The sequence below is a fragment of the Anolis sagrei genome, chromosome 2, assembly GCF_037176765.1.
Source record: "Anolis sagrei isolate rAnoSag1 chromosome 2, rAnoSag1.mat, whole genome shotgun sequence".
In the NCBI taxonomy this organism is placed as follows: domain Eukaryota; kingdom Metazoa; phylum Chordata; class Lepidosauria; order Squamata; family Dactyloidae; genus Anolis; species Anolis sagrei.
Window position 1 is genome coordinate 46,101,927 of NC_090022.1, and position 27,711 is coordinate 46,129,637.

General features: G+C 37.7%; 1 protein-coding gene across 5 annotated transcripts in view; it reads left to right on the forward strand.

Moving 5' to 3' along the window:
• The window catches only part of ITPR1 (inositol 1,4,5-trisphosphate receptor type 1), a 259,894-nt gene that overhangs the window by 165,353 nt on the left and 66,830 nt on the right, over nucleotides 1-27,711 (forward strand). For 2 of the 5 annotated variants that reach the window (XM_060766304.2, XM_067463478.1), the window contains 5 exons: nucleotides 3,641-3,673; nucleotides 14,876-14,911; nucleotides 17,519-17,566; nucleotides 21,834-21,966; nucleotides 23,571-23,761. In XM_060766304.2, coding sequence (XP_060622287.2) covers nucleotides 3,641-3,673; nucleotides 14,876-14,911; nucleotides 17,519-17,566; nucleotides 21,834-21,966; nucleotides 23,571-23,761 — 441 coding nt within the window. The remainder of the gene's footprint in view (nucleotides 1-3,640; nucleotides 3,674-14,875; nucleotides 14,912-17,518; nucleotides 17,567-21,833; nucleotides 21,967-23,570; nucleotides 23,762-27,711) is intronic. The other 3 variants (XM_067463480.1, XM_067463481.1, XM_067463479.1) reach the window with 2 other exon arrangements.

The following is a 27,711-nucleotide window of genomic DNA, read 5'->3' on the forward strand; positions in this document are numbered from 1 at the left end:
GTGATAACTCCATCTTTTATCCCATTCAGACCATGAAAGGAGAGCTTAATTCTACATGGTTTTCTTTCAAGCTTTTTCACTGGCTTCACAATTCAATTTACTCTTTAACAATTGTTGAAGGGATCTGTCATCATATGGTAATTGATAATTTCAGTAATATAAGACTTTGAGTCATCTCTTACAAGTGTAAAATTTGCTTCTCTTTACATGAATTTGCATTAGATGAAAATGAAGCTCTTTTGGATTTGAAATCTGGGGACATGTTAGCTTATATGTGTTTCCGCAGATCTCTCAATCCAGGGAACAATGAAAAATGGGGATATATTTTAGAAATGAGGGAGCCCAAATCATTCTATATATCAGGTAAAAATTTAAGAAAGAATTCCATGGCTTCAGTCTGCCAGCTTGCAGCAGACTCCAAAGCTTTTACATTGTACTTGTTTCCATACTTCATTTACTTATGCCTCAAACAGCAGAAGCGTACATAGAGAATAAAGGAAGAGGGTCCTTTCATCTTCCCTCCTACTTTTCTGTTCTCAATGAGATATGGGAGAAATCAAGGCATGTGTAGTCTGCCAGACCCATTTTTGCTCCATCAGGAACCTCCTCGATGAAGCAAGGTCACCTTTGATGTGGGGTTGCGCATTTATGGGGAAATGTGAGTTGCTGCAGACCTAGAACAATTACGCACAAATCAATAGAAATGGTGGTTCTCTGAAGAGCTGCTGCCATTTCAACAGCCTTTGGAGAACTACATTCCCCATTTTCCCCTGGATTGTGCACCCCATATAACTACAATCAGGGGTTAAGAAGGGAATGGAAAACATTTATTATACCATCATGGTTCTTGCTCTTGTTTGCCAAGTAGAGATAAAGAAGTTGGCTGGGAAGCATTGGAGGTATTGATACTTGTTATGGACAGTGGGAAACATTTTTGGCTTGGTATCTGAGTCATGGAAAGATTTCAGCAAGAGCATAACCCCCCTCCCCCCCCTTTTTTTCTTTTGGATGAAGGGGAAGATTTAGAGAAGTTAGTTTGTCATTGATTTATAGTTAAGCTCAGGAATATATTGAGCAGAGAAGGCTCAATTCTTGTCTTGTTGGAGCTTTCCTATGAAAAATAAAAGGGGGGGGGGACTCGATTAGCCTCTGGGTTTGTTTTGTTCAGAGATGGGCTATCATCATCTGGATAATTCTGAAGCTCTTGGACAAACAGAAATTCAACAGACATATTACATGACCTTTAGTTACAAAGGGCTAATTGATACATGAATTAGTTTAAAAGCAACTCAGAGTTAATTAGCACAGATGGCTTTTGGATGTTCATAGAAGTACATTTACAAACCTCGTGGATTTTGCAAACAGTCTCTGGAACCATAGTTACTTTGAACGGTTATCCTAGAATCAAATGCCCTATTTAGAAAGCATTTTTTTCTTGATAGCTAGAATGTGGGGATATTAGTCTTTTTGTTACGTGAGTGACCAGAGCATGTTTCATTATCAGTAATCAAGCAAATGACTTTACAAGTATTCTTAATCAGCATAAAATCAGAATTTAAGTGTTAATTTAGGAGCAACTATTTGAAGACTATATTGGAGTCTATACTGCAGAATACTAAAGAGAATTTGTAATTTCTGCATTCCTCCTCTGCTTCCTTAAAAGTACTTATAAGCTGTTTATTATTGCAGAAGTTTCACAGTTTTTGATATATTCCATGCAAAAGAAGTTATAGTCTCCCAAATGTCCAAGGATGCTTAAGGAAAGCCCACATGCAGTCTTCTAGTGTCTTTGCACATGTAATTGGGTACCACTTTCTGTTTCTTTGCATACAAATATCAGAAGCTTTATTGCACTGATTCAAGCCTGTTCCTGGTGTAGCCCAAAGTTGAATAGTTTTGTAGTAGGGATATGAATTTTCCACGGTTTTCTCCTCACAGGAAAGGTCAAATAATTCCTATAGTTGTCTTCCTATTGTGGGAGAAAATGACTCTTTCCCTCTTTCTCCAGTATTCTCTCCATATTCCAATGCCCTGAAGAGTTCAAGGATAATTGATCTATGGAGAAATGCATGCTCTTTTGCATTTAGGTTTTTTTGTTCTTCTAGAACACTTAAGGGACTTTAAATACCAGGAGAATACTGTGCAGAACGCTCCCTGCTCTGTTAATTTTCCCAATGGGTTTTCTTAAATGTTAGGGAACACACACACATTTTAATGCTACCTTGTGTTATTAATGTTTAGAAGCCAGGTATTGGAACTTCTTCATACAGCCTATGTGTCCTTCCTCTCATTACTATATATCATGGCCCAAAGAAGAAACCTCATGTAGAAACAGGAACTTTCTTGAGTGCCTGTTGTTAAAGGTGCAAATGGAAAGGTGACCTACCCAGACTATGCCTGTTCTTGCCGCCTATTGTTTTGTTATTGCTTTTTTAAAATGCTAATTGTATTGTTTTAATCTGCTTCTGTAAACCGCTCCGAGCCAAATTGGGAGTAGCGGTATACAAGTTAAATTAATTAAATAAATAAATAAATGTATTGTCGAAGGCTTTCATGGCCGGAATCACTCAGTTCTTGTGGGTTTTTTCGGGCTATATGGCCATGTTCTAGAGGCATTTCTCCTGACGTTTCGCCTGCATCTATGGCAAGCTTCCTCAGAGGTGAGGTCTGCTGGAGCTGGGAAAAAAGGGGGTTTATATATCTGCGGAATGACCAGGGTGAGACAAAAGGCTTTTGTAAGTGGGCTAGGTGTGAATCTTTTCAACTGACCACCTTGATTAGCATACAATGGGCTGACTGTGCCTGGAACAAACTCTTCTTGAAAGGTGATTAGATGTCCCTGCCTGTTTTTCTCTCTGCTGTTTTAATTTTAGAATTTTTTAATACTGGTAGCCAGATTTTGTTCATTTTCATGGTTCATGAACAAAATCTGGCTACCAGTATTAAAAAATTCTAAAATTAAAACAGCAGAGAGAAAAACAGGCAGGGACATTTAATCACCTTTCAAGAAGAGTTTGCTCCAGGCACAGTCAGCCCATTGTATGCTAATCAAGGTGGTCAGTTGAAAAGATTCACACCTAGCCCACTTACAAAAGCCTTTTGTCTCACCCTGGTCATTCCGCAGATATATAAACCCCCTTTTTTCCCAGCTCCAGCAGACCTCACCTCTGAGGAAGCTTGCCATAGATGCAGGCGAAACGTCAGGAGAAATGCCTCTAGAACATGGCCATATAGCCCGAAAAAACCCACAAGAACGGAATAAATAAATAAATAAATAAAAGACAACAAATCTTAATTTTGCATCCAGCAATGAAAAGGGCCATCCATTGTTCAGTGGCATAACACATGCTTTTAAGTAGAATGATACCTTCTCATTCTATTGAGATATCTACTTGGCACAAAACGTTTGAGGACATGATTGTGGAGTAATGTCTTGCAGGATTAAATTGTGTCTATTTTAGTAATGTGGCATAATTTAATGCATATTCCTGTACAATAGGCAGCACAATTGTATAGAATAAAATATCCAAACAATACAAGATTAGACTTGAGTTGTGAAATAATGAGTCTTAATACCTTATGGGTTTCTTGAATTAATGTGTTTTTACTTTCTCTCTTCTTCCTTTCCCCCCTTTTCTAGATGGTTGCACTTGGTGGATTGGATAATGCAGAGGTCTTGCATTTCTTTCTTCCTTTCTTTTATATAAAAAGTCTTCCGTGGTGGTACTCTTGTGAATGTACCCCTGTAGTCTGTGGTGTTGTCTTGCTGGTGTTTAAACTTTGTGATTCATGTACTTGTGCTAGTGATGTAGTCAAGTGCAATGTGCCATGTGTCTACAGTGAAATTTTAATAATTTAATTAAATTGTCTATTGTTATCTTTCAAGAGTTTTGTCTGAATGTTCTCTTTGGATGCAATTGTTTTGTTTTTCTTTGAAGGATGTAGTGCTGAAAGGATTTCCCAGAGGCTGGAAGTGCTAGTCAGCCAAGGCAAAAACAACAACAAAAAAGTGCATTAAGCCCTTAAAGACTATTATAAATAGTTTGCCCTGTGTTTTCATGGACTACTGATGAATAATAATTCAGAGAAGCCAGGGTGCAAAAGCCTATGCCAAATAAAACTAAATCTTTTTTTACGTTGCCACTAGGATGTTGGAAGATCAGGTGTCCTCTGTGTTATTGCTAGTCAACAAACGTTAACCTATAGATTATGTTATAGAATTAGGTGTATATAGTTACAAACAGGAAGTAAAGCCCAAAATCAATCAATTATCTCATCCTCGGTTTGCCACTGAGGGGAGGAAATGTCAACTAGATCCTGTCAAGCAAAAAATGGCAAACATCTCATGGGATATTTGATACCGCTCCAAGTCGCCTAAGGGCTGAGAGGAGAGGTATCCAAATGAAGTAAATAAATAATAATAATAATACTGCCCCCCCGCCCACACACAATTGTATTTGAAACTTTTAAATAAAAAACTTTCATAAGTGGTTTAAAATTGTGGGGAGTCATAAGTTGTGATATCTGAGCTTAAAACTTGGATGTCTAAGGTACACAGATGGAAGCAATTGAAGTCTGCACTCATGTAAAATGTTGAATTAATGGAGTTAGATATTACATTTAGGACACGGTTGCTATTTTGTTCCAGTTCTCCTTGTCTGATACATAAAAGGATATAATTATTAAATGGATTAGTAAATCCTTTCACTAATATAATCTTGGAGTAGGTAATCGGCTAGATATTTATACCAAGTTGTGGCTCTTCCAGCCTAGGGCAACTGAAGCTTTAATTGCAGGAAAAGGAAAAGTTATTATAGGATGGGCCAAATCAGAAGGACCTGGGAGGCAAAATGAAAGGGTCTCATATCCAGCATAAAAGGGAAAGATAAGGGGTATAATAAGATTATCCTCATGATTGAACAATTGTAATAAGTATAGTAAGAGTAGTAAACTGTTCCTGGACCGGGGGGGGGGGGGGGAGGGGAATGTAGTGGTGGTGGGATTAGGGAAAAATACTTGTATTTTGATTGCTGAATTTTAAAGATTGTATGTTTCTATATATGTATATACACATATAATTTAAAAAAATGAATTACTGAGTGGCTAGAATTTTAAGACTTAAGAATTCTGTAATTCAGCAAATCATTAAAACAAATTATATTTAAACCATAGGTCAGATGGAGCCACCTGATCATATTAAACCATGTACAATAGGTAACCTTTTGAAAGGGGAGCATTTATTTTAAAATGGGAATGAGTAAAATGTTGCCCATGGGCTCCATGTGGCTCCCAGGACCCACCAGGAGTTAAAAAGATGTTCCAAATTGACCACTAGATGTTGTAGGTGGCATTTCTACCACTTTTGAAGGCCACCTAAACCTTTTAAATTTTAGAAGGGTACTATTCCATTTTTGGTTGGGGATCCTTAAATAGTAATAGCTTTTTGTGCAGTCTGGTCCTTTCTACAGTGGTAATATTGGTCTTCAGCTCTGCTGCCAATGTGACATACCATTCAGAGTTCATAACTACCATTTAAATGTCACCAGATCTGTGCCAACATTACTGTTAGTGAATCTAGCACCTGGATGCCTCCATGATTTTGGAGGAGATCCCAAATCGTATGGCACCTTTGCTGAACATTTATTTTTGTATTGATACATGTATACACATATACACCCCTCTCCCCGAAATGAACACCAGCCAAAAATAAGATGAACTATTTGAAAGGTGTTGCATTTTGTGGTCTCCTAGATGCTACAAACCAATTTCTCAGATTCATTGTAGACCATATAGAGTCAGTGTGTGGTGGGGCTTCTTGTATTTCTCTGTACAATTCACTAATGAGAACGTTAAGTGGAATTTGGGAGTATTTCTTTATACTTTAATTTTCAGTTAAATGCAGCTCTTTCCTTCCTCCCACCCAAGTCTCTGACAGTTGACACCTGCTGTGTTTTGCAATAAATCAAGTAGGATGATCCAGCCTAATTTAGAACTTATGTCTTGATTACAAGGAGGATCTTTGTTGGCTGACTTTGTGGAAGGAGTCCAGGCTTGGAGCAGGTGTGTTTATAAATATAGGAAACAAGTCTTATCTGTTTATTAAGAGTGTCTTCTGGCAGTGCTTCAGAGTCTCCAAAATAATTTGCAAGGAAGCTATGGTGTTTTCCTTTGCATAATTACCTCATGCAACTTCAAAAGCTTGAAAGAAAGGTTGAGAACATTTTTAGGTTTCATTAAATTAGGGATGTATGAGGCATTTGCTCCATCATATTTACCCTCTAGATTTCCAAGGGACTGAGAAATGAACTTGGATGCATTTTGTATTCAGAAATCAGCACATTTCAGGACATTCAGTACATTCCATAGTTCAGGAAATCCTCCAGCAAATTAAACATATTTGAAAGATGTTAACTGAAAAAGCTGTATACTTACACCCCACCTCTTCCTCCAAAAATATTCATAGATACATGTATGAAATGAACTTGGGGCGGGAAAAGGAAAGAAAAACAATTGTGGAAGCAGGTGGTTGAAATGCATTTCTGTCTGTTTAAGAACATCCAGTTTCTTTTACTTGTCACTCTTTCTACTCTGTGCATATTTTTGCTTTTTGATTACTTGATCTGAAATGTGCTGACTTGGAAATAGAAGAGACAAGTACATAATGGAAATACATGATATAGATATCCATTGGAGCAATAACTGTCTGATGCAAATATTTTTTGTTTCATATCAACCATGTATGTTTTTGTTATTGATTAGAATGAGATCCTTAAACAAAGAGAGGCATTTGTGTCAGATTGAAGCTGATAATATGGTTCCTTCTTAGGTTCCATTTTGTTTACTTAGTTGCATTAAACTTATATAAACACAAAACTGGGTGCATTAAAATAGAGGTTTAATACCTGCAAGCAGATTTCTACAGAATACTGCTAAAATATTAAAAAAAATGTCTTCAAAGAATACAAGTACAAAACTTTGGTTAAAGAGTCACAAAGCCAACAATGTTGGTGTTAAAGATACTTTAGAAAAGAGGGAGTTGTGCATGCCAATCCAAGTGAATCTTTAACCACAGTGCTAAAAGTGCATTGAACAAGAAGGAAAAAATGAAATAACTTTTTAGACTCTCCATCCACATATCCCACTACACCAGTGGTTTCAACCTGTGGGCTCCTAGGTGTTTTGGCCTACAACTCCCAGAAATCCCAACCAGTTTACCAGCTGTTAGGATTTCTGGGAGTTGAAGGCCAAAACATCTGGGGACCCAAAAGTTGAGAACCACTGTGCTACTACATGCTTCCTTTCCCTCCAACCTTGAGAAAACGGACTGTGCTTCCCTGCCAGGTAGAGGTGACTTGTATAGAAACTAGTATAGTATGTAATTTTTCAATTACCTGGATACTGTAAAATGATATGTTGTTTTGCATATTGATTCCTTAGGTGTGCTCCTCTTTCCCTGAATTAGAGATTATACAGGTCTGATCTCCTTTAAAAAAACAACAGTGACCTGGATAAAGAAGTTATAAAACAGAAGAATGAAAGGGAATATAGAAGACGGGAAGAGAGAAAGTGAGATCAAAAGAAGAGAGAATTCTTAACGTTTAAGGCTTGAACTGTTAGCCTTTTGCCGGAAGGGGGCACCCTAGTGATGCCGAATGGCACTGAGAGATGTCCTACTTACCTTTTTCCCTCCCCTTCTCCACTCCCTCCTACATTGCAGTGAACTGCTCTGTTGGGCACCTGCCAGCATTCAAGCAGCAGTTACATAAGAGGCAGGGTTTTTTTTTTCCTGGAATTTGGGCTCACTGCTGATGTGTGACCTTCAGCTGTAATTGCCAATAAAATGTGGTGGAGCTGTTTACTGTTAGTTCAGTCCAGACTCTGGCTGTCAGTGTTCCAGACTATACTGGCAGGTACTGCGTCTGCTTGGTTGCTGGAGTTTAGTTTAAATAAAATGCTAATTCAATTTCAAGAAAGCACTGAGAGAGATGAGCCCAAAGTTGTAATACTGCTTTAAAGCTGAAGTCTGTGTTAGTTAACACAGAAGTTCCAACGCACCCTGCACGTTCTTTTTGTTTTGTTTTGGGTCACTATCTCACAAATGCTTATAAAGTCTCAATAACTTTATCTAGAGGATAGAATCTGGGATAAAGAAGTGTATGATAACATAATTGTTTTATGAAAGCCAATTGAATTACATTTTTTTTGATAGCATTTGTTTACCATTAAAGTTTCCCATGCAGAAATAGAACCAGGAATTTCTGCCTCACTCTAAATTACAGATGCCCTATCAAAAGATATTGATGATAACTTTAGCAACATTTTGGAGAGGCTTTTACATTGGTTGCTCCTGGAAGAGAGGGCTTATTTCTTTGTAATATGGGTAACTCTTGCCAGCTCTTTTTCCCTTCTGTTTTTCACAGAAGGAAATCTTCCCAGTTACAGTTGCAGGAGTTTGTTTGTGTTTGTCATGCCAACTTTCTTGACCTGCCCACAGAACAGAAGTCTTCAACTGATTTGTGAGCTGGGGGCTACATTTAACTGAATGTACAATGTGGGAACTTTTTAAAACTTTTAGAAATGACTGATTCCAAATCTTTTTGCTTTTGCTCAAGGAAAGATGCCGGTGCCTTTAAGAGCTGCTTGGAGCATTGCTTCCCAAGCTCTCTGATGTAAGCAACAGCAGCCCCCCCCCCCCCCCGATATGCCAGGATTGGTATCATGTTTGTCTTCATTGGCTACAAGTATTTCTTTTTTTCCTGTAAACCCACCAGGGACTGGCCTTAGAAGATAGAATTTCCTTTAATAAGGAACCATTAAAAGTTTGGAAAGCTTGCCATTCTTGATACATTATGTCCACCTCCACAAACACACACAAACAGCTCACAGGTAGAAAAAAGACAAATAAGTTGCTGATTGTGTGACTCATGTTCACATGGTGCCATCACACACAGAGGAAAAGCAGTATTGTACAAATGTGAACACTTGTATTTGTTGTCATGTGCCTTCAAGTTTAATCTTGGTGATGTCTAGTCATTTAAAGGATATATACCATTGCCCTTTTCTATAGCGAAAGGAATGTGATATTTCCAAGATCACCCATTGTGTTTCCATTGCTGAGAGGAGATCTGAATCCTGGTATACAAGTATCCTACTCCAGCATTCAAATCTAGTCCAGCACTCAAACCACACTGACTCTTCACTTAGCTGGACAGCATCTACCTGATCAATAAATTAAAAGCATGGTTAAACTCCAGAGAGTCTGTGAACCCATTGCAGGAACACCTGAGGAAGCTGTGATTGCATAGTTGGCCAGTTCACTCTTAGTCTCAATGCCTACATTTTCTGTACTTGCTCCAGGTTATACAGAAGCTTTCTCAGGATTGGGAACATGATCCAGTGACCACATGGCTCTTGTACGAGATGATACACACTGCCCCTGTGGCAACAGATCCACTAGTCATACCTGGAACAGTAACTTTTTGTGTGAAGGGAAACAAATGAGCTTTTGATCCACCTCCCATCTTCTTAGACATACCAGCTCTGGTAAACATCTCTGCAGATCATTAGCAAGTAACATAGCCAGAGCTCTGACGTGAGACATACAAATCTAGCATGCCACTCTAGCATAATGTTAGAATCATCACTCACTGCAAACAACATTGGCTATGCTATTAAAACATGGCATGTTTCAATAATTAAGGATATCAAAGAGCCTGGGAGGCCACAAGATCTCACTAGGCAGACTTGATAAACATAATTTCAAACCAATTAGGAACAAAGAAACTAATAAAATACAGATTGCATCACAATGTTGTCTGCAGTAATACTTTGCTTTTGAATCTTCTGAATACACATTTTTACAGAGGGTTTTTTTTTTTAAAAAAATTGTTTACATGGAGTCATATATTTTAACTGATATTAAGGATTATTAGAAAGGAATGCAAGTGATGCAGTCTGGTAAATTAACTTGTGATGCTTAGAACAAATTCATAATGCCATTAATGAAGCCTGCCCGATCTTGGAAGCAAGCAGGTTCAGCCTGGTTAGAACTTGGGTGGGGTATCACCAATGAATGCCAGACACTGTAGGCTGTATTTCAGAGAAAGGAACTGGCAAAACTACTTCTGAGATATCATTGCTTAAGAAAACCATATAAAAATTCATGGGGTCACCATATGTCAGCAGGTGACTTGAGGGCACATATGCACACCCATTTACTGAGTTGGTGCTGTGAACAGCAAAATTATGTGACAGAGTTCTCTTCAGAATGCTCCTGGCCCATAGGGGATTGGAGTAATTTCAGCTTTACTGTAGTGTAATTATTTTTTTATTGTTTTCTCAGTTAGCTTTGCTTAATGTTTTACTGAAATGAACAGTGGATGGTTAAGGGTAGTTTCTTAGGCTTAAGATATTGGCTGCTCAACATTTTTGTGGACTCATTTGGATACTGAAGAAACTGTTGTGGGCACCACCCATGGCATGGAGGCCATGGATGACAGACTCAATCATCATAGAGTTGCTGTGACCACTTACCCATTGCAAACTAGTTTGCTTATAGAAGTGGTACTGGTAGTAGCTAAAAAAAAACCCTAGGTGCAAAGCAAAGATTGTGACTTGAATATTAAATGCACATACTTGACCTCACATAAAGATGGTATATAAATTGGAAAAGGAAATGCTGAAAATGTGGAGCACAGTTAAAGCTGCAATCTCACTGACTCACAGTATTTTAAGTAGCACATAATTCATTGTTTAGATTGAACCTATCTGCCAGGGTCCTTTTCTGATTATGTTACCCTGACAATGCCGACATTTAAGTTCACCTAATTGTCAAAAAAGGAAGTGGATTTTGCATTATTTTGAAAGCCTAACATAGTTTTAATGACTGAAAACAGGTTTAGCAGTATTGTATAGCAATGTCTGTACAATATTTCATAGTTAACTAATATTTTATTTTTGTTTATTCACCCAGGGCACAATGATTTTCACAATGATTTTAAAAGGAGGATTTTAATAGTCCTCCTTTTAAAATCTAGGAAAAGAGAATCTACATTTTACTGTTATTGGAGTTCTGTACCACTTTTACCGCAGTGGCTCCATCCTGTGCAATCCTGGGATTTGAAGTCTAAAAGACAACATCCCAAGATATAGATCACAGGATAAAGCAGTAAGGAGCAACAATAGTTCAGATGCCTTAGCCTGATTAACGTGTAGAATAGAAATACTGGACTAGCCTGCTTCAGCCATAAATGTATGGCAAGAAATATATATTAAATTTGCAAGGACTTTTTTCTGTGTAAGAGTGGGGCTTGAAAAACTAGAATCTGTGCAGAATGTCTTTTATTGAATGGGAGTGACTATCAGCACAGAGAAACTAACTTGTGTGGTGCATTAAGTTTGCAAGGTTTGTTCAGGAACCAAAGACTGAAATAACCTAACCAGGAAGATGAGAAACACAAAATAATGACAACAGTGAAGTATAAGTGTATGGTGAAGAACAATTTAATCTGAACTAAAAAATAGAATCTGGGCCAATATAAGTCCTGTTTGCCATTCTGAACAGAACAAAAGATGTTGTAATATCCTTAAAGTTCAAGTCTATCTGCATGTACTCAGAAGTGACTCCCACTGTTTTTAGTTGAGCTTACTTCAGTTTTCTTGGCCTTTGTTTTGATTCACTTTTCAAATTCAGGGCTAATTCACAAGGTGGCATCTGTTCTGTAAATCATGCTCTACATTCATGCTATTTGTATTTCCCAGATCAGAATAATTTAAGAATAGTAAACAGCTGGTTTTGCGTGTTGCCAAATAAGAGGGAGAGACTGGTTTGCATTTGTGATCAGCCTGGCAAAACCTGTAGTAGTGATGTAGCTTTTGTTTAGTCATGCATTCCTCTGCTTTGCTCCGGCAGATATGAGAACTATCTGCATTTTCCCTTTTCCAAAATCTTGTTTGATCCTACCAGAGGAGTGCATTGTTATTTTTCTTTTTGTGTGCTGAGGCTAAGTTCTATATCTGCCCTCAACAGACTAACTCTACATGCTCTGTGCCCCTGGCTCTAGAACCATAAATCTTCCTCATCCATCTTCCTGTATTTGATAAGATACTTACTCTTAACCAGCATTTGCCTGCCAGGTGTTCTTTTTAGACATGACCCCAGGAACTGTGTTGCTGTGAACAGTATCTACATAACTGGGAGAACATGAAACACACTCCTACAGACTGCAGTGGAGGATTAATATTTTTGCACTGTAGCAGAAGGATTTCTTATTTTGTTGAGATTGTTGTGATACTATCAGGTTAAACAGGCCAAGCCCTTTTATGACTTGATGGACATTAGTAGCAAGAGCAATTGTTGCAATTATGTCCTGAATGATTAATGTGGAAGCGTTCATGATATTTGCATATATTAAAATATAATCCCTGCAGAACAAACAGTCTTCTTCCTTGTTAAACTCTCAATCACTCTTTTTAAATGTTTGGCTATTATTTACATTATATTTGACTATATAGCATTTAACTATATTTGGCTGATACACCCATTTGATGAGATTTACTAAGAGGTAGTTTGCCATTGCCTTCATCTTAGATTTAAGAGAGCCACTCAGTGAGTTTCCCGGTTTGAACAAAAATTCAAATCCTGGTCTCCCAGATTCTGATCCGACTCTCAAACCACTACATCTCTTAACTTAATACACCCATAAGATTGTTGTAGATATATTGGTTGAGTCTGCCAGTTTTAAAGCCTATGGTTAGGAAAAATAATGTAATATGTTATTTGAAAAATTCATTGATAATGCTGGACTGCCTAGTCAAGAAAAGTTTGCCTTAACTAAAGAGCAGGTTAATAGAATAACAGATAGTATAAACTTCCTAGAATTACAGAATTCTTTCTTGTTAATCCAGGAAAACCTTTCACACTGTACGGGCAATATTGAAACATTGACTTTCCTCTGAAAGAAGATGTGCCTTCCAGAATGGGAGGCAATTTCTGCACATTTCTTATTTCAACCACTACCTACAATCATCCCCAAAAAAAATCTGTTCCAGGGGACCCCTCTGAAGTAGCTGGGTCAGGGAGAGGTTGAATAACTGAAAATGTTGTTGTCCCCATTCTGTTGATGGCTACTCTTGTCCATTGAAAAGTTACAATTGAATACAACACTGTGCCTTGTTCCCGACAAACACATCTCTGATTGTCAAAGGCTTTTGTCGAAGGCTTTCATGGCCGGAATCACTGGGTTGTTGTAGGGTTTTTTTCCAGGCTATATGGCCATGTTCTAGAGGCATTCTTTCCTGACGTTTTGCCTGTATCTATGGCAAACATCCTCAGAGGTAGTGAGGCCTATTGGAACTTGGAAAATGGGTTTATATATCTGTGGAATGACCAGGGTGGGACAAAGAACCCTTGTTTGCTGGAGCTAGGTGTGAATGTTTCAACTGACCACCTTGACTGAATTGATTTTTTCTGCAAGCTTATTCACTAGCCCAAAATCATAGTGAGGTGGAACTTATTGATGTTGAAGTGTTCAAATACTGGAATAGATGGATAAATGTTTAGCATCATAATTTAAAGCTGTTAATGTATTAGGCGCACATGCCACAAACAATGAATGAGATCGAGAATCTACCTTCCCAAAGTGGATTACACATAGAATGTACTTTTGTCCAATTTGCTACACACTAAACATGCTACTTCTCACCCATTGCGCAGAGTCTCCCAACTTAGTTGAGTCTGCCTATATCCTACCCAAATTATTGAATGCTTTAATATGCCTGATCTTAGATTAAAAAAAAAGTTAGGGTCAATTTCTATATATTTTGTTGAAAATCACAAAATATCATAAATAATATATGAAAAAGAATTACTTAGATTTGGGATATTTGAAAGAGGGCGAACTCCTCCAACGGGTTCTCATTGAGAGAAAACAGGGCGTTTCTTGAACCATTTGTAATTCTGAAGACATAAGTAAACATTGTATCGGAAGCAATCATCCAGTCGAATAGGCTACTCTAGAAATAGTTTGACATCCTTCAAGTCTGGCTAACAGTCAGATAACCCTAGTTCACTGTTTGGTCTTAGTTTGTATGTGTGTCTACAAAAGCACCTGATTATTGATAGTCAATAATGTGTTGTTTTGATGGAATGCCAATTCAGTCATTCATCATAGTTGCTGCTAGTACTGCTGCAGGTGATAATCCATCTCTTAGTGTCTCTGTGTTAATGTAATTGGACTGGAGTTTCCTTTAGTTATCTGGATGTTTCACTGTGCATGATGTCTTAGTTTGTGGTGGATGTTCTTATTTAGATCTGATTTTGGTACAAATGAAATGAAAAGTTTTAATGTTCCTTAGACATATTCAAAACAAAAATTAAATGCTGCTAATTATATCAAAGGTCATTGGTGTGGTTTACCACTAGTAGGAAGCAATGCTGGAACCAGTACCATTTACTTATAAAGGAGTGAGATACAGTTATGCAATTATGTTTTGGTATGTGTAATTGTGTTTTCTTTCATTACTTTGGACTGGAGGTGTTAACTGGAGCTCAGATTATATCACATCTCATTTGTAAAATGAAACTGTCTGATCCAGAGTGACATATTTAGCACTGTCCATGGAATACTGATGTATGACAGTATCCTTAGACCATGTTTTACAGGTAGTAGTGCTAGCAGCCATATCAGTCAGCAATTTGTCTGCTCTTCTTTACCTGCACACAATATAGGAACCTGTGTACTGTGGTGAAATTAGAACTGTATTGCCACTGTTTTTTTTTTTTAAAAAAAACATTTTTATTTCCATGTCTTGGCCATCAGTTTAAAGGAAAAAATAATGACTAATGTTATTTATTTATTTTTTTGCTTTTAAATAGCAACCACAGCCACCAGAAATGGAAAACACTATGGAGGTGTGTCACTCCCTCACCTATATTTGTAAAACATACAAATATTGGTGATTTTGAAAGTAGATGTTGTGTAATTGTTTGTCCGTGTGTTTTTTTGAGAGGGGGGACATAGCTGAAATCCCATTCAGATAAGCCATTGATCTCTGTATGTGTGTAGCTGCTAAAAGTATAGTTTAGCCTATTAGCTGGGGGAAAGAAGAGGAGGAAGGTAAGACGGAAAAAGAAATGAAAATAAAGTAGAAAAACCAACAAGAAAGGACCATATCTGTTAATTCCAACAGCTGCAATATTTTTCCCAGCAATCACTGAATATTTTGTACACAGTGAAATTGTTTAAAACCCCGACTCTCTAATTGTTTCCCCTAAAATTTAAAGCCAATTGTATAAACATCACTTTGATTTAGTAAGAGAGGTCTTCAGTTGTGTATTTCTATTTTTATTCATTTTTAAAGCTTTTCTACCACTTTTGGAAAGTGTCTTGAAGCTGAACACATTGCCCACTAGTATTGTAGGTCATGGAAAGGAGGTTAGAACCTTTTAAGAGACAATTGGCTTATTTTCAAACAAGTACCTATGTATAATAAGTGCCTCAGATTACTTGGGTGTACTAGTCATTTCAGTGTTTCAAATTCTGAATATTGTTGATTTTTGTTCAATATGCAAATCAGCTTTTTATCAGAAGTGCTAGGTAAGATGCTGTATTGACACTTTTGGGGAGATATTGTGATGACAGTGCTAAAAGTCATATTCTGAACATATAAGAAGATATGAATTGCTACAAAAGATCATTTTGCTTGCCAAAGTAGAAGGCATTAGGAAAGAGCAAGGCTGTACTCAACTTGGAAAGATTCAATCAAGAAAGACACAGCCCTGAGTTTGCAAGACTTGGAGGTCTTTCTTTCATAGGGTTGCCATAAGTCAAAGTTAGCTTGACAACAGCAAAAGCATCTCATCAGAATTTGAAATAGTACAGCTCTCCACCTATAAAAATATGTAGTAGGGACCATGCAAATGCCCTGAGACAGAGAAAGCTGGTGCCACAAAAGGTCCTATATAAAGCTCAAAGAACTAACCTATCTGGTCCTGCTGTCCATGGCTGCAGTAGTTTTGGGGCAGTGAGCCCTGATCAAGACAAACACGCTCATAACACATTAATTCTCTGATGCAATTTCCTCTTCATAAACTTAACTATATCCTCCAAAGTGTTTCTTAAGCAACGGCATCTGCTTAAGGAGAATTGCCACAATTTGTGAACAGCTTATTTCTTAATTCCCCTTTAAAGCGCTTCTAGTACAGATCTCTAAACTGCTTTTTAAATGGAGAAGGGGAATTCAAAGAAGTTGTTGCCTGGTAGCATTTCTGGTAGCCCTCAGTGGCACGGTGGGTTAAAACCGCTGAGCTGCTGAACTTGCTTACTGAAAAGTCACAGGTTTGAATCCGGGGAGTGGCGTGAGTCCACAGCTTCTGCCAACCCAGCAATTCGAAAACATGCAAATGTGAGTAGTCATGCTGGCCATATGACCTCAGAAGTGTCTACAGACAATGCTGGCTCTTCTGCTTAGAAATGACGATGAGCACCAACCCCCTGAATATCAGGGGAAAACCTTTACCTCTACCTAGCATTTCTGCAATATTCAAATTTGGATCCTTTGTTCCTGCATGGCAGCGGGTTGGACTGGTTGGCCCTTGTAGTCTTTTCCAGCTCTATGATTCCAGATATTTTGTATTCTTTTTTGATCAAGCTAGGTTTGAGCTCATAGCTCTTTCAGATATAACAATAGTTTAGTATTATGTGCAAGAATTCAAGCCTGAGAGCTCCCTTTTCCTAACATTTTCTCCCTTGCTAAAATCTAAAATGTCTGCTTTCAATTTGAATAAAGAACCAGAGTTCTTATTTTGAATGAATGAAGTTCTTCGGGGTGACTACAGTTTGTTTCAAACCAGGTGAATGGTTCTGATTTCTTCTTCTTGATGCACACTAGAGGAGAAGGGTATTTTGGAGTGCACATGTGCGAGGCTCACCCAAAATTCTTAAAACATTTGTTGCAAAATAGTTTGTTTCACAAGAAGATTATCTGGACCACTAGATCTTATCTTTTTTAAATAGTTAACAGGGTTTCTGTTTCCCTTTTTGTTGTGAAGACCTTCTTATGAAGTACTTTTTTCCCTCAAATCTTTCGTATGTTGAAAGCCAGATTAGGAGCAGAGTGAGTTGTGTCCAAAATAAGTCCATATTCAACTGTAGTGTATGTGCGTGCTTGTGTGTATATTTGCATGGAGTAAACCAGTGATCGTTTCCCTTTTCTGCTCCTTCTCTTTTTAGGTAGCAAAAACATAGATGGTGGTGTCTTGTATTCCTTGTGTAAAAATGCAATTGGCAAGTCTGTCAACCTTGTGTTACTTGAGGGAAACTGTTAGAATTAGTGCAATCAGAGCTAGATTAATGTTGGACAGTTTTAATTAGATGGCTTATTAGAGCAATGTATTTCATCTTCCTTACAGCTCTGAACCATATAGCTTATTGTAAGAAAGTTAGTTATTGATGCTAAACTTATTTAGTATTTTTTAAGTATCAGACTTTAAAAAAGGAATTTCTCCATACTCAACCAGGATCTTGATCAAAGTCAACCAGAGAGGCAGCTTGAAGATCATAAAAGGGTATGTATACTCAGTGGTAATGTTTAGGTTTAATATGCTGGATACTAATTACATCTGGACTTTCTTTGTTCCCCCTTCCCACTCCCCCCCTCCCCCCTTTGAAAAAAAAAGCTTAATAAAGATGTACAAATGGATAAAGAACTACTTCAATCATTTTCAGAATTTCAAAGAAATATGCCCTAGGTCAAAGATAAGAGAAATAGCAATTGAAGCAGTCAGATCATTTGGATATTATTTTCAAAAAATATTTACATTCTTTTCATCCTCTTCTTTTTAATGATATAAGATATGACATTTCTGTCCCTGATTTCTTTTGAAATATTATAAGTATAGGTATAAATACAGCTCTTACAGTCAATCATACAATATAGATGATGTAATAAGTATGGTATACCTAGTATTTTTAAGGAAAATTGTCTGTTTTCCTAAAATGTCTGGTTTAAATATGCATTTTCTAACAAATCAGGCATTTTTCCTCACATATATATTGTATCATACACTCATTATTGGGGGCAAAAGCCAAAGGAAATTCACGCCTTTTATTATTTTTCTTGGTTTTAATAATAATTACAGTATTTATTGGCAATAATAAAGATGCTCAGTGCTCATAAAATATGAACAGACATGCCTTATTTTCCCTGTTCTGTTTGTATTAAAATTAAGAATATAAAACTAAACACCAGCATTTCTTTGTTGTAAAAGATTTAACTCCTTGTAAAACAGCGATAGGGAACCCATAGTCCTTCAGATATTGTTGACTGCAATTGCCACCACACAATGTTGACAGATGCTAACGCTAATTGCCAATCCATCTGGAGGAGCCACAATCCCCCTTTACCAATCTAAAAGGTGCAAACATAATAATATCATTTCACTTATCTCATTTGCCTGCTTCTGTTGTGATACTTTGTTTTATTGCTGCAATCAGCACAATTGATGTCAGAGAACACTTGGAAGTTGTTTCCTTCCATGTAACTCAACCGTATCTGTAGAACTAAAGTTTTTTTGCTAGTGGAATTTGTCTTATAAGTCACATTTTGTGACAAAAGCAGAGACATGGCTGAATAATGCTTAAAATGTCTTTTTTTCATCGGTTACTCTTCAGCTGACAAGACTATTGTTCCCAACATATTTGTGTATGATATTTGCTCCCTTTCTGTATCCAAAGTAGACTCAATATGCTGAATCCTTTTGTGTTAGCAGAAGGTACAAGTTGTGTGAGTTAGATATACGTATATGTGGAGTCCAAATGTACATAATGCCTTTTAAGGAAAGAACACTTTTTGCCTTCACCATAGATCAATCTTCCTTGGCCAGGTCATTGCATGGAACTCATTCTTTTTGTCCATGCTAAATTTCGCCAAGAACTAAAGACATCTGTTTCCTTCTTCACAGGAAAAAAAACCCAGGGATATGAAGATGTATAAGCAAAAGTTGTATTTTTAATTTGTGTATAAATATTGTTGATACTCTTTTTTTTTTCTCTGCCCTACAAACTCTGCTTTTGTACTGTTATGCTTATCCTCTGTTAGGCATTCTCTAGCTTGTGAACCTATGAATACCTATCCAGTTGTTAAATTCCTTCTATAGTTGTTCTGTTGAACAAATAGAATTTATATAATTGGTCAGTTGTTACTTCTTATTGAGTCAATGGTTGTGTTCTCGTTTGCACTAACACCTGGAAATGTGTAGGAAGAAATAACTATTTCTAGAAATACTTGACAGAGGCATGAAGTCCATTGGAGGGAGTCCACACTGTGGCCATGGAGAGGGCTCTCTTTGTTGTGGCTTCTAGATTGTGAGCTACTATTTTCTTAGAGTTCTGATCAGTCCTAATACTTGAGTCATTCCAGTGCTTAGTAATAGCACAGCTTTTTATTAAATCCTTTTTCTTTGAAGCATAAATTAATTTAATCTGAATCCTGACATGTGCACAACTTTAAACGATCTGAAACCATGTTATGCAGTTTTGTTCTAACTTTTCGAACTGTTTAATACGTTTTTAGTCAATTTAAATTACTCTTTCTGTTTTAGATTACTTTTATACAATTGAAATTTATTTTGGTATGTTTTCCTCCAGTGTATGATGTGACATTAATATTTTAATAAAAAATAAATATCCAGTTGCCTATGTAAGGTCTGTGCTAATGAAATAGTAAGGAACTCTCTGTAGTCGGTGGCGAAACACTTTCTTGAAAGTTAAATGAGTCCCCACTGAATTTTAGAAATATTGTATCCTATTCTAGGAATTGTTTTTTTATCGGTGAAACCTCCAGTTTCCAGTCTAAATGAATAATGTCATTTTGCGTGCTGATAGGCAAGCCTCACTTACCTAGTTTTTCCTAATACTTCCTTAGCTTTCCATCTGCAGGAAGGGCACTTTAGTGTAGACTAGTGATTGGGACTCCCAAGACATTTTTGTGTTTTTGACAAAGGATCAGATGGCACAGTGTTCCATGTATCGAAGAAAACTGCACTGGTGGTTGAAGATGACTTTAAATCTGACAATTAGGCAGTATCTTTCAATGTCTCTGAGAGGAAGTAGGAGGTTCAGATAGGGTTTGTGGTATTCACAGCTGTATTCTCCAACAGAAGGGATTAGCAAGCAGAATCAGGTATAGCTGGAGGGTTGCCACTGTTATCCTTCCTCCAGCATCTACCATCTGAGGAGTGGTCTCACTCTGCCTAATAGTAGGGACACACCCGAGCCACAGTTAGTAGAACAGGAACTATCAATCAGGAAGCATCCATCTATTGTTTTAACACACTATGACTCAAAGGGAAGGTGGTCTTCTGTATCTCCCAAATTATGACAACATGTCTATCCCTTAGGAGCAGTCTGGAAACCTGGAAGAAAGGGACTATGTACTGAGCACTGGGCTTATTGCAATTGCTGTTCTATGCAGGAAAACCATAGGAATTAACACACTGATGCATTCTGAGAATTCTTCATTAGATGTCTTCCCAGTGTACGGTATCTCTTGAGATAAAGGGACATTTGGGATTTTCATTCATTTTCTAGTATTATTTATTTAGTTTACTTCTTAAAATATTTTGTCATATAATGTTGAGATGGATAAAGCTAGAATTCCCGGAAAGCTTTATGGTTGTGCAACTTCATAGAAAGTTGATTAACTGTACATTGCTTGTGATCATTTGGTTTCTATTAAGTGGACAGAAATAGCTGAGAAGAGCAAAACTGGAAGTGCTAGGAATCAGTGTGGCTAAATAGAGAAATTAGGATGTGAGAAGGAATGAAAATCCTGATCATTTCCAATTATTGGTGAAAAGCTTAGAGCTGATTGCTGAGAGAGGATCTTCCCTTTTAATGGGGATGAACAACAGGAGGAAAAAAACACTGGAGCAAAAACCACTGTTCAACGTTTAAACTTGAAACTTTAGAAAAAAAATGAAAAATTGCATATTAAAATATGGAGAGTTTCTTCAATAAATATGAATAAGCTTGCTCAGATCATCTGCTCTTGGAATCCCGATCTTTTCAATGGGTTGTGACCCACAAACTTTGTTTCTGTGGCAGAAAGGAGAGTACTGGAGTGGTTGAATCCATTCTCTCTTGGATGTTTTGGTTTCATATTACTATTATTTTATTGAAATATCTCATGGTGTTTAGGAAATCAGTGGGAATGTATGTGTGTTGTGGGTCAGCAGTTGTAGCAGTGTAATAGACTTAAAAGTGCAAATATAACTGAAAGTGGGCCTTAATTAAAGCAAGGGTTGCATTTCAAAGTAAAGTGATCATATTATTTATAATAATTATCTAGGCATGATTGTTTGCCCACTTTTTCACTGGTATTTAATTAGCTCCTTATGGCATTAATGGAGGAAATTACTGATGAAAATATGCTTTCAAATAATCTAATAGCTAGGGAAGGACAGTGTACACTCTGAAAGTAGCTGTTCTACCCAAAAGATGTGACAGATGTTAAATGCTCATAGTAGTTTATTACTTGTATTCCTATGTTTTTCTATTACACTAGAATGGAGGATTGCTTTTGTTAAGGTCTCATTAGAACATTTTAAGATTGCTTCTAAATGAACAGAATACTTAGTTGAACCCATGGAAATAAAAGTTTTTAATTTTATCAATATATGAGTGCTGTTATCATAAATGTCCCTTTCTTCTTCCCAACCACTAATATTGTTGTCTCATTGTGTAATTAAATAACGTTTGATATTTCTGTGGAATTTTGATTTTTTTCAATCATAACTTGTGTATGTGTGTGTGTTTTAATCTCTTTGTATTAAGGGTGAGGCTTTGAGGCAGGTTTTGGTCAACCGTTATTATGGCAACGTCAGAGGCGCAGGAAGGAGGGAGAGCCTTACCAGTTTTGGCAATGGCCCGTTATCCCCTGGAGGTCCCAGCAAAGCTGGCGGAGGAGGTAGGGTGCTCTCTGTGCTAGTTAATGACTTTTGTGACTACCATATAGTCTCTCTCTGAATAGCAAATTGAATGTTTCTAACAGCTTTAGCAGTTTTCTCAGCAGGGATTTGTTTTCCTCCACAATGTCACTCACACAACAGAATTAATTATTCTCAAATGTTGAGAATTTATCTGCTAATTAGCTTCTCCTTCCCTCCCTCTTTCTCATTTTACCTGTGGCACTTCTATTTATATCATTTTCCAAGTTGTCCTGGATATTCTTAATTATTTCTGGATTAGTTTTTACAGTTATTCTTGTAACAGATAATTGCAAACAAGATATGAATTATTAAAAGATCATTTTTAAAATGTTAACATATATATGTTTAAATAAAATTAAGCCTCCCTGTGGCTAATGCACAGTCTTAGAAGTGTGTCTGGATAAGCCTAGAGAAGCTAAGAAAGTGGTTGATACGTAGCAGAAGAAAGCATTTCCATTTCCATTGCTCTATTATTATAATTTCCCTGTTATTTTTTCTGCTGTGGCTTTCGTTGTTGGAGTCACCAATGGATTTTCCAATTTTAGCAGTATTTCCTATCCCCAAAATAGGATGATTGACCTTTTCCCTATTTTTTTGCCTGTTTTATGTTAAAGACAACCATGACCTACTTTTAACAGTTTAGTGCCATTTCCACAAATTACTAAACCCTGAGGCCTTTTCAGATGTGAGTAGCTCTTGAGCCCTTCCTGTTTTGGAGTCTCTAAAATACTTGATATGATAAAAAACTGTAGGATCTGGAACATGCAATTTAGGCAGCATCCAATTGCTGAGTGCTGAGTAAGTGATAAGAAGTAATAAGAACCAGAGATGTTGAACTGCATCAAAAGGAGTGTAGTGTCTGAATTGAGTAGAAGTTGCTAGGAAAGCCCTCTCCCTTGAATCTCAGATAGCCATGGCATAGTCAGCATATAATAGCCTGGTCCAGATTATCAAGTAATCTGACCCTAATACAAAAAACAAGTTTTTGTATGTAGGACAAAGTAGATGTATTCAACATATGCTTATATTTTATTTATGTTGCTCTGAGGATCCTTCAGGACTGAAAGGCAGAATAGAAATTTCAATAATTACCCTGTCGTTGGTTTTATACGAGTTCCACCAACTTTCTGTAGAATACTTACTTTTTAAGAAAGGCTTTGGGGTTCTTCTAAACTCCTTTTTACAATGTTAATACGGCTGTAGTTAATTTTTAAAATATTAAAAAACAGATAAATTGTTTGTGCACACACACACTGTTTCAGAGTGTTCTCACCACTTAATTATATTTTTATTGACAATTTTAAAAAAATGTTATGTTTTTGCTTGTGAAGTTAGATGCCTCTTTGAAGAACAATTTGTTTAAAGAAATAATTTTTAAACTAATGACAACATAAGCTTGTTGAGTTATATTTATTTATTTAAAATGTATTATTTCAAACATTTGTACCCCGCCCTTCTCAGCCCCCGAAGGGGGACTCAGAGCAGACCATTCTGTTGGTACTTGAATAGGTCATAAAACTGTGAATGAATTCCCAAGGAGTACAAGAAGCTATCTGACGCTTTGATGTAACCATTTTTGTAGGAGGTGGGTCTGGTTCCAGCTCAGCAAACCGAGGTGAAATGAGTTTGGCAGAAGTCCAGTGTCATCTGGATAAAGAGGGAGCATCCAATCTGGTGATTGATCTCATCATGAATGCTACCAGTGACAGAGTGTTTCATGAAAGCATCCTTTTGGCTATTGCTCTTCTGGAAGGTGGCAATACTATCATACAGGTATGGAAATTATTATTGCCCTTCTGTTTATGAGTTTGTGGATTCCATCCTTTCCAAAGCACTCAAAACAGATTAAAAAAATCTTTGCTGCTTTCAAGTAGAGGACATTATTTCCTTTTAAAGCAGTAACAACAAAAGTTATCTAAGAGGAGTCTGGTAAAGCTGTCAGTGAAGCTGAGGAAATTAGCATTGTAGATGAAGCCTAAACTTACATGCAATTTGCTACTAGATTATCAAATAGTTTTCTCAGTTAGATGTCTCATTCAAGACTTAAGAATCCTGAGAAGGCAGAGATGCAGGGCTAGTGTTAATTAGTTACTTACTTAGGCGATCCCTCCTTGTCCAAGTATGATGGCCTTCCAAATGCAGTGTCTTGGCAGTGGATACATAGGTGACTGTGGAGCCCTATTCTTGATCCGCATGTTCTTCCACAGTGAGGACATTGGTTTCCAGGTGGAAGGTGGTCCTGATCAAGGTTGGCTTGACGACCCTTTCTATTGGCACGTTTCTCCCTTTTGCCCTCCATTCGTGTCTCTTGGAATTCCACAGCACTGCTGGTCATGGCTGACCTCCAGTTAGAGCGCTCAAGGGCCAGCACATCCCAGTTCTCTCTTGGTGTCTATGCCACAGTTTTGAAGGTTGGCTTTAAGACCATTTTTAAATCTCTTTTCCTGTCCACCAACATTCCATTTTCCATTCTTGAGCTGGGAGTAAAGTAACTGCTTTGGGAGACGGTGATCATGCATTTGGACAACGTGGCCAGTACAGCGGAGTTGATGGCATAGGATCATTGTTTCAGTGCTAGTGGTCTTTGCATCTTCCAGCACACTGACATTTGTAGTGTTAATTATTTAAAGATTAAATCAATCATATGTATTTAAGCCAAATTATTTGAGTAAACTGCTTTTTAAATGAGAAATGTATAGGAAAAGTAAAAAGTTTGCTGAATTTGAGCTGTTATATTTATAGTGCTCCCTCGCTACTTTGTTGTTCGCTTATTGCGGACTTGTTGTTTCGTGGGGAGCAGCAAGGGAACACCGTATAACTGCTCCCAATTCCTTCCTCACCAGGAAGAGGGCCTCTGAGGCGGGGAGCACTGGAGGCGACGAGAAGGAGGAGGCCACCGCCGAAGAGGGCCTCAGTGGCGGCGTCCTCCTCGCTGGCTCTGCTGCTCCCCACTCCTTCCTCGCCAGGCTGGGTGCCAGGCTTGGGTGCTCAGCCTGGCAAAGAAGGGCCCCCGAGCTGGGGAGCAGCAGAGGCGGCAGGGAGGAGGAGGCCACCGCCGAAGTGGGCCTTGGTAGCAGTGTTCTCCCCATTGCCGGCTCCACTGCTCCCCTCTCCTTCCTCACCAGGCTGGGTGCCAGGCTTGGGCACCCAGTCTGGTGAGGAAGGGACCTCTGAAGCAGGGAGCAGTGGAGCCGGTGAGGAGGCTTCTGCCAAAGAGGGCCTCAGTGGTGGCGTCCTCCTTGCCAGTTCCACTGGTTCCCGCTTCTTCCTCACCAGGCTGGGCACCAGGCTTGGGCATCCAGCCTGGCGAGGAAGGGGCCTCCGAGGTGGGGAGCAGTGGAGGTGGCGAGAAGGAGGCTGCCACAAAGTATGTAATATACAGTAATATTCTCAGTGTAATCAGTTAAATAACTTCAGACTGCAGATTGTTCCATATCCTTGACTTTTGGTTTGGGTTAAACTTTCAAAACTCATTCGACTATAGGAAGCATGAAAACATTTGGAGTTTTGGGGTTTTTTTTTAGTTTATTTGTTGAGAAACAAGTGTCTTTTCAACTCTTTTTTCTACTTGTTGAAAAACAATATACTGAATAAAGTGGCCTACTGATCCACCCAATATATTCTGTTACTTCACTACTCCACTCCTGAGTCTTTTATTCAACCTGAAACTTCCTTTCTCCTTTATGTAATAAAAAGTTCTGAAAATTGTACAGAACATGTTGTTACAGCCACATTTAGCAGTACTGAAAGACTTTATACTTGAGAACATGAGGTCAATGATGCATTAGCTCACTTTAAAAAAGAATGTTATAGACTCTTCTGTTTGGATACTCTTCAGTCAATATTGTAGAAGTTGTTACAGGCAGTGCCCAGGTTATGAACAACAGTTGAGTTTGTATCTAAGTCAGAACAGATAAAATTAAAAATGTAACTCAAGCCATTTTATTTAGTGTTGAATAGGAGAGGGAGGGGTTAACAACACCCCTGTGGTGTTTCCTTTGCTGTCTGTACCCCTGTTCAGAAGATTTCACCTCACTTTTGGTCCCTGTGATCATTTGATTTTTTTTAAAAAAATGTCTTGTTGTGGTTATAAACTTCAGGTGAGACAACATTTTCCCATGATAACTCAGGGATGAATTTCCCTTCCAAGGGGTAGATTTATCTCACCTCTTGTTGTCTAACCTCCGTTTTTAGCTATGAGAAATTTGTTAGTCGGATGTTTGTAACTCAGAGACTGCCTGGCCAAAGAGTCGACAAATATTTAGGAAAAAATGACTATTTGAAAGATAGATATTTCAAATAGTCAAATCTTTCCTAAGTATTGATTGACTCTTTGGCCAGTTTCCCCTTTCCACAACCCTGTTTTTTCTTCCAGTATTTTTCTACAACTTGTTTCTTCTTCTTTCCTTTATTGTTTAAGTTTTCTTCCTTCCGCCCTCAATCCTGCCTCTTAAAAGGGTTCACACATTAGTATATCACCCATGTTGATGGTAGGATATGTCTTAATGGATGGTTTTGTTTCTACAGGCTGAGGCAGCATAACTTCCTTTTTTCAAAACTTAATAAAACCCATTGTATAAATCAGAAATTTTTATATTTTTTATAATGTAGCCGCATACCTCAAGTTTTGAAGATCAAATTAAGTAGGTGACATCCCCCATTCTCCATACACCGAGTAAAACGATTTCTGGCGTTTATCATGACTCCTGTCAGCATAGCAGATGTTATGTTGGCAAATTCTTCCTGGATGTTGGTCTTCAAATCTTGTAGGGTCACATAAACACAGGATTTCAAAAAACCCCATAGAAAAAATCACAAGGGGTCAAATCTGGAGAGCGGGCCGGCCACTCCAAATCCGCTCGAAAAGTAGGTCTCAACGGCAAAAGCACGCTCCTCACTATTCCAATGCATGATGGCGACTGAACTGTGTCAGGACAAAACTTTATACTCACACCTCTCGAACGAGACCACTAGCGCTCCACTACATCTTCAACCAACTGAATGGCGCGCATTTAAAAAAAGGAAGTTATGCTGCCTCACCCTGTATTTACTTGCCATTTCTTTGGATTTTATGAAATGCTTTTGATTCTTCTAATATTAATGAAAATTGCAAAATACATTCAAATTAAAATAGATGTGTAATATTTATTGTTTATTCTCCTTAAAGTTTCAAAGTTTTAACATTTGTGAAACATAATGAGTCAACTGCCTCATATGGCTTGCTTTGCATGAAAATTTTCATCAGATGATTTAATTATAGATCATCTCTAGAACTGGATAATGCTAATCTATGTGGTGTTATTTCTAACCATTTTCAAATTTGGTTTAAGACTTAGGGCGCACCTACTCTGTAAAAATAATGCAGGTTGACCTCACTTTCACTGCCATAACTCAATGCTATGGAATCATGGCAGTTGTAGTTGTAGTTGTTCATCTATAGATAGAGAAGGTCCTTAGCCTTCTTTGTCAAGAGTACCTCATTATTTGAATGTACATAGCAGCATCAGTATCCTACAAAGTTATCCATACTTGCTATACTTATTTGAGGATATGACTTTCTGGATGCTTATAAACCCCCCTTTCTTTCGTACAATGTCATACTCCATTTCCACTACCACACTTCTAGAGGCATCTCAAATTTACAGAATCCAAATATAATGCTGAAAATTTCAAAATTATGTTCAAAAAGTTTAATGTTGGTCTCATCAGTGAGATACATTGTA